The following is a 7,831-nucleotide window of genomic DNA, read 5'->3' as shown; positions in this document are numbered from 1 at the left end:
GAATAGCTTGTAAAAACGGTGGTAACCTGAGATTAAATCACCAATAATGACGAAGCCACACAAAACTCATTCTTCTGCACGTCCCAATGTGCATCTACACTCAAACATACTCATGTTCAAGTACATTAGATCTATCATATGATATGTTAGGACATGAGGCATATAATGAAGACAGCCACCAAATGTCACATCTGTCAGCTGAGCTGTGTCACAACCAGCGTCCCGTGTTGTTATAGTATGACGACTGCCGGTAGTTTCATAAGCGATTTTTTTGAGGGGGGGGGTTTCTGTTTTAAATTATGCGAGCCCTCTCAGGGGTCTTGCGGTGTTACAGCTCTTGTCAGACTGGCATTTATTGTAATGATTGGCATTTGGCCTCCAGCATCGGCAGATCTCTTTTCAGGCGGTCATTTACATATTTTGTACCCTCACAACTTTCAATTTGGAATACGTTGTCACCTGAGCCTCGTTTCAGATTTATATAATGTGAAGCGTTTTTTTTTGGGGGGGGGGGGGAGTCGCGTTCAAATGGGGACTTGTGGAATGTCAACTCATCATCAACAACAACAACAACCGGGACAGAGACTATCCAAGGTATTCTGCGTGTTTAGCTCTTGTTTCCTGCACAACTATTCATCACTTTTTAAGAAATCCCCCCCCCCCCCCTGCCAGACTCCCCCACTGAGGAATTGGAATTGAAATGGTCTGACATCCAGTTAATTAATAAAAATAAAAAAGGACGTGTTGTAGCAAGTGAGGCACCCACCTGCGTCCATTCAGACACCTTTTGAATTAGTGTTTCACGGTGCTGTCAGACTTCAGGCCGAAGGCAGCTTGTTCTGATGCTACGAGGATGCGGTGCAGCGTGCGCTTGGTTTTTATGTATCGCAGCCAAACAACAGAAATATGCATTTATTCTCATGGGTCCTCAACGTGATAACATCTTGGAAGTAGGTCACCTGGAATTGAGTTGTTTGTTTGTTTTGCTGAAATTGAGCTCGAGCGGTTCCAAAAAGCAGCGAATGTCTGTCAAGTTTAAAATATATATATATATATATAATTTCACCTTGATAGCATGGATAACCCGCCTAAACAATAACCTTGCAAATAAACAGTGTTGATTGTTTCGATGCTCCTCTGACTCGTCGTCCCATTCATCATGGCTTTATCTTACTCGAGATAAAAAAATGCAATGAGATTACGGGACAGTTCACAATGACAACATATTGACAGCAGGTAATGTTTAACAACGTGTTCGACATCTAATTAGCACTGAACACAAAGTGCAGCGGGTATGTGGCCCACCGACAACAAATTAAAACCTGCTAAATGAGAAGTCAGGGGATCACCAAAGTCATTATGATCCGTCTGCAGCTTTTCTCTAGTAATCCGTCTTGCAGCTTGCAGCCTGCAGGCGGTGATGGAGGAAACGTTAGGTGATCCCCTGAGTTAGCAGGATTCTTTGTGCAGGAGCAACAAACGCACAAATTATGTGTTCTTGTTTATTTATAGGCAGCGAGAATGCTAATGAACTGGAATCCTATGAATCCTGAGTACGATGTTTCATAACAAACCTTCTATTGTACAACATGATTTAGTATTTCACGACAATCACGGCTGCATTTCCGAATTAAAGTCATGAAAACTTTGCACAAGTTGTGGCCAACACCTGAGAAAAGGTCAAATATTAACTTGATGCCAGAAGACCCTTTGATCATTGGGGGGGGGGGGGGTTCCTGGAGTTAAAGACAATCTGCGAGAGACAGAAATATTAACATGAAAGTGCATTTGTGTGTTTTTTCAAATAATCAGCTGGTGGGGTTATTAAACGCAGTTTCGACCTTTGGAACCGTCCTCCATCATATAACCGAGCAGCGATTACGTCTCTTTATGAAAACCAGGCCTGCCCAGGCAAGTCCCTCCAAGTCTCCCCCCCCCCCCCCCCCCCCCCCCCCCCGTGTCAGCTGACTGCTGCCTTATCGCACCAATCACATCTCAGCGCCCACGATTTACAGCATTCGTCATATGAAATATCATTGATATCGATGCTGTTGTACTTTCAGGTCTCTTCTATATTATAAAGATGTATAAAGATGACTCACTCCAGTGTAATAATCTTTACATCCACTAGTTTGAAGAAGGTTATTAAAATAGGTTCACTTGTGCTTTAAGAGGCATTAGGTCGTTATTAATAATGACGAAATGATGCCCTTAATAAAAGAAACCTCCCAAATCCCAAGAACACTGATTTATTTTTATTAAATGTAACAATCAATATGAGTTGATACACAACCATTTGTGTTTGTAATGTCCTTATTGCTTTGGGAATATATGGCAAAGGTCAGAGCTATCCCTTTTGTCAATAAGCTATCAAAGAAATAAGAGGAAAATAAAGACTTTGACCCTCGTGGCGTTCTACCTCTTGGTCGGAGGCGTCTCCAGGTTGACCAACTCGTGAAGTTCCTCAGTAGTGTCCTCTCAGGCTCCCAGTGACATCGTCCAATGAGGACAGGGCCGGCGCGTTGGCTGGGTGTGTTGGAGTTTAAACTTTGGACCTCAGAGGCAGAGCTCAGAGACACAGCGGAGGCTCTTTCACAGCCGGAGACCAAACTACCCCACAGCAGAGGGACAATTTTTTTGGGCTAAAATCTCTGCTGTGTTTGAGGGGAGGCGGGGAGGGTTAGGGGAGGGGGGAGTTCCACTGAAGCAAGCAAACTATGGAGCACTACCAAGACGAGGTAAATAACCAAAGACGGCACAATGCGTTGCGTTGCGGTTAGTCGGCCGAGTTCTTACGACATCTTGGGGTTAACGGACGAGGGTCGATTCTCCTGGAAAGTGACGTCGCAAACAAACCAACGATCTTCGATGGTTACGGCGAAGCCTCCTCAGACACAGAGGCGTCCGTTGGGTCGAGGCCCCCGCTCGGTGTGTGTGTGAGAGAGAGAGAGACACAGAGTCGGCGTTAAATGGTCCCCGCTCGTCTCATTTCAGGGCGGCGACGGCATCGAGCTGCTCGACTGGCTGTTCGATCAGAACGAGGGGATCCTCCGTCACGAGGAGGCGGGACGCCATGGCAACCGCCTCACCTGGCCGCTCCAGGACCCGACTGTGCGTGAGACTGTGGGATCCCTATTGTCGCTGACATTGTGTGTGTGTGTGTGTGTGTGTGTGTGTGTGTTTAACACTTGAAGGGTTGGGGGGGGGGCCCTCTCAGCAGATGCCGCAGGCGGACGACGACTTCCTCAACGCCCTCCTGAGCGGAAGCGGCGACTCGGCCTCGGGCTCGCCCCTCTGGCCGTCTTCTCCCAGCGACAGCGGGATCAGCGAGGACCCCGCCTCGGACCAGATGGACAGCCCCCAGCGCCCCGAGAGCCCCAGCGGGGCCGCGCGGTGTTTCGCCGCGAGGCCACAGACCGACGCGGCGGGCCCGGGAGCCGCAGCGCCCGCTGACCTCTGTGAGTGACCTAAAGTCTTGTTCGATCGAGTTACTCTCAGGTTTAATAATTCTCTTTCTGCCTGATGTGGCCAAAATGTAGCAATGCGTCGGCTTGTTTGGATGTACAAAGTCAGCTGAGGGATGTGTTCAATTGTACAGCACATAGTTTGAGTGGCGTTATTTTCTGATTTATAGAGTGCTGCAAAGAGACGTCCTAAATTCCCTAAAAAAACGCCCTCGCAATGAAACGGCACCTTTTGAAACTGACTCAATCTCCGCTCTGCGTATGCAAATGAGCACATATTAAAGAAAGATAGTGCCTCATTATTCGTTATTAAAATTAATAATTCAAGCCGGTCATGTCTACAAAAATAAGTGTCGTGATGGCATCTATATATTCCAAGAAAAAAAACAAATAATGTGAGGTTTCAGTCACATCTTTTTGATTATGAAACCTTGAATCTCGCTAAAGACAAAGTGAAACCGCACACTTTGCTCGTCACTGTGCGCTCGAAGGCGAAGAAAAGCACACACTCTGGGAGCCAAACACGAGTAATCGCTAATTGTGTAACACGGGTCCAAATGTTCAGCTCTTTTGTGTTGTTTACCACTGAATCCAAACAATGACAACGCTCCTGTGTGTGTGTGTGTGTGTGTGTGTGTGTGCGCGGGTGCAGATGGCTGGCAGGCCGCATTCCCAGCGGGCCGGACGAGGATTACACAACCCCCCCTCGATGCGCGTCGACCACAGATGCCCCCCAGCTTCCCGCTGACTGTCAAGGATCTGCTGCTGTGTGGCACCCAGGAGCCCGTGAGTGTGTCTGCGTTTGTGCGTCTGTTTGCGGCGGACAGTGCAGGCGGAGCAGTCCTACCGGGGGGGTCTCCTCAGGACCTGGTGTGTGTGTGTTTTGACATTTGGCCTTCTTCCTGTTTTACCCAGCAGCACCTCAACTTCGTCCGCCACTTTCCCGGGCCGCCGCTTTGAAGCCTCGAGTTCATAGTTGCGTCTCGCTTTTTTTTGGGGGGGGGGGGTTTGGAAGTGGCGCGACGCTGAGCACGACCAAACGTCTCACACACACACACACACACACACATCACAATTTGAGCCCAACAAACAAGTCACAGTTGACTTTCATGAACCGAAAACACTGTGGAATGGCCTCAATTTCTGAAACAAGGATAAAGAAGACGATAATAAGGCCGCTGTGAATGGAGGCGCGGGAGCGGATAGATCACTAAAAATTGCATTTCGTGGGCACAGAGCCTTGCGGAGCGTTCACCCAGAACCCTCCAGCGACCGAGGCGACGCCGCTGACCCCACGCCGCACCATATGAGGAAGTTGTTTTGTCATAATCGTTTAGTCCCGGGAATGAAATAATCCTGAAGGTGGATGTTATCGCATGCTCACCGGAAGCCAAATAAATGGTTTTTGCTCACAAAACTGCGGTGCCGGGGGGAGGTTTGGACTTGCAGCCCCGCTGCGGGTATTGATCCCATCTCACGAGCGGCGTCTCATGAGGGGAACAACTTTCTCACTCCGTAATTGCTTCAAGGAAGCCACGGAATGAGTGTGATCAAGGTGGCCTGATAGTTGGCTCTCATTTAACTACTTCCTGTTAGGCTGTGGGGGAGAAAGGGAGGAAGGCGAGAATGGGTAGGTGGGGGGGGGAGGAGTTCTGGGGGGCAGACAGAAAATTGAATGGCTTTTAATATTGGTATTCGTATTTCACCGGCAGCCCCCGCACCCGTCTCACCAGTCCATTCAGGAGCTGATTCTCAACGAAGATGAGAAGAAGCTTCTGGCGAAGGAGGGGGTGACTCTGCCCGGCCAGCTACCTCTGACCAAGGTAAACATCATCAGCACCAGGAGGGTCATCTGGGTGGGGCTCAGAATTGAAATGTCCCCCCCCGTCTATCTAGTACGAGGAAAGGATCCTGAAGAAAATACGCAGGAAGATTCGCAATAAGCAGTCGGCTCAGGAGAGCAGGAAGAAGAAGAAGGAGTACATTGATGGGCTCGAGAGCAGGTGAGAGGGTCACAAGAGAGCAAATAGCAAACTTTTGAGGCCTCAAACATTAACATTAACATCACAGACCCCTGATTCACTACAGATGAGAAACGGGGCATTTCATCACCGACCTTTTGGTGCTGTAATGTGAATGTGTGCCGGATATGAAAAGCGATGGCTACTTTTGAATATTAGTCACTTCCTAACCAAGAGAGGTTATTTTAGAATAGTTCTCTACAAAATGGGCTGTGTTTAAAAAAAAAAGGCATAGTTTATTTTCTGCAGCGGAGATACCTGCGTTCTTCTTTAATCTGATGGCTTTCACCGCGTCTCTTTCTCCCTCCTCTAGGATGGCGGCCTGCAACGCACACAACCACGAGCTGCAGAGGAAGGTGTCCCAGCTGCAGAAATGCAACATGTGAGCGTTTTTTTTTTTCTCTCTCTCCGTTCTCCTGACCCATGTGACGTCTCGACGGCTGACCTCGACCCCTTTGCCCCCCGCAGGTCGTTAATGGAACAGTTGCGCAGGCTGCAGGCCATGGTCATGGGTTCCTCCAACAAGCCGGCCCAGGCCGGGACGTGTGTGCTGGTAGGGTCATCTGTGTGTGCCCCCCCCCCCCCGGTGATTCACACCGCTCCCATCACTGAATAACCACAAACTAGATCTCCTTATTTTTCTCCATCACGCACAGGTGCTTCTGCTCTCCTTCTCGCTGATCCTGTTCCCGAGCCTCAAGCCTTTCTCTGACGCCAAGGTCAGCCAAGGGGACTTCGGTCCAGTCAGAAGTGAGTCACCTTCGGTGCCAAACTACTTTGTTCTCAGTCGATAGCCCCTAATGAATTACCATTAATGATCCCTTCACTAATAGATTCATTCACAGAGGTGAAATTTGTTATCGGGAGCTTTTTGACAGCTTTGAAAAAAAGACTAAACTTGATGCTGCACTCTCACTAATGCTAATGAGACCAGTTTCTAGAGCCTCAGTTTGGGCCAAATTCCCCCCCCAAAAAAACTCCATAATACAGACGGTGTATTAGACGTGGGCGTAATTATTGTGGCTTTGAAGCTTGCAGGGTACAGACCTGCACCAAAGTATATTTTACTCTAAAAAGGATCGTAATTAACAAAATGAGCATCATGCTGCATTGACTTCAAAGTAGCAATTTAGACTAAAATCTCATAATAATGAGGCAGAAGGCGATGTAGAGAACCAAATGAAAGTAGACGTGGCGTGGGCGACCGCGGCGCTCAGAGGGTGCGCCGGGGACCGCAGAAGGTTGGCGGTTCGTAACCCTGGCTGCTCCGCGTCCCTCGGGCAAGACACCCAAACCCCAAATCCCAAACCCCTAACCCTAACCCCATGGGGTGGGATAAATGACATGTAATGTGACATAATTAGATATTGCATTTGAAGGAAAAGCAGAAGGACCTTGATTTACTAAGAACTTTGATCGTAATGTTTCAGCACCAACAGGAGCAATGGATCCCAGAGGTTGATTAGTAGTTAGAGGCCCGGTTTATATGGCAAGAATCACGGAAACGGTCAGACTCTCATCTGCTGTGAGTGTGTCCACGGAAGCTCAAACTCGTGTCTTCCCCCCCCCCCCTCCTATCTCAGTCCAGTCACGGTCCCTGCAGAACCTGCAGGCTTCGCGCGTTCTGCATGTCACCGAATCCCCGTTCCCCGCCGCGGACGAGCCGGAGCCTCTGCGCCGGGAAATGGAAGATATCACCGCCGTGATGGAGAAGCTGGACGTGAGCCCGGACCGGTCCGCCATGGAGCCCCTGGAGCCCCTGGAGCCCGTGGCCGTAAACGGCAGCCGGCAAGAACCCGTGGTCGATCATTTCCACGTGGACCCAATTACCGGTCACATAGCTTCCCTGACCCTGGACCCCCGGCGCTCTGCGCGGCTGCGACCGCATGCTGATGACATGTGAGAGGAATGGATGAATTATTTCTACGTGAATTCCCTAAATCTTCCTGCTCCCGATAGCAGAAATATCTGTTTTATACAGTTTAAACTAATCGTTTCTGGCCTTTTAATATTGTTTCTGTATTTAGTTTGTATTTCTTTTCCTTGGTTGTGATGCTGTTTTATTGTGCATAATATAATCGTACACTGAAATTGGTCGTGTGGATTAATTGAGTAATATTGCGCTGCTGACTTTAAATAAAATGTCAGTGCGATTTAGTTTGTTTAAGAATGACAAAAAAAAGCTGGGCACATTGCGCTCGGATGACGTGTACAGTTTTGATCTCAACAGACAATTCTTAAAATGTTAATGTTTTTTTAGGGCATGTTTTCCATTTAAGAATTTATTGGAAGTGTTTGGAATAATTCATGAATAAAATCTGCCTCAAATAAAATATGTCAAAACAA

At 48.3% G+C, this 7,831-nt stretch overlaps 1 protein-coding gene across 2 annotated transcripts; it reads left to right on the top strand.

Moving 5' to 3' along the window:
- The first annotated feature begins 2,682 nt into the window (after positions 1-2,682).
- Positions 2,683-7,831, top strand: creb3l3a (cAMP responsive element binding protein 3-like 3a). Of its 2 annotated transcripts, none has more exons than XM_037470518.2 (10): positions 2,683-2,738; positions 2,995-3,111; positions 3,221-3,458; positions 4,117-4,250; positions 5,177-5,287; positions 5,361-5,467; positions 5,799-5,867; positions 5,954-6,038; positions 6,142-6,235; positions 7,069-7,831. In XM_037470518.2, exons 1-10 carry the CDS (start codon positions 2,718-2,720, stop codon positions 7,386-7,388), a joined length of 1,296 nt encoding a protein of 431 aa, XP_037326415.2. In that variant the 5' UTR covers positions 2,683-2,717; the 3' UTR covers positions 7,389-7,831. The 2 variants fall into 2 exon arrangements, with proteins under 2 accessions (XP_037326415.2, XP_037326414.2); XM_037470517.2 differs by having other exon boundaries at positions 3,218-3,458.

This window comes from Pungitius pungitius, chromosome 7 (assembly GCF_949316345.1).
Source record: "Pungitius pungitius chromosome 7, fPunPun2.1, whole genome shotgun sequence".
Classification (NCBI taxonomy): domain Eukaryota; kingdom Metazoa; phylum Chordata; class Actinopteri; order Perciformes; family Gasterosteidae; genus Pungitius; species Pungitius pungitius.
The sequence above is the reverse complement of the archived record's forward strand: the minus strand, read 5'-3'. Positions and strand labels throughout refer to the sequence as shown.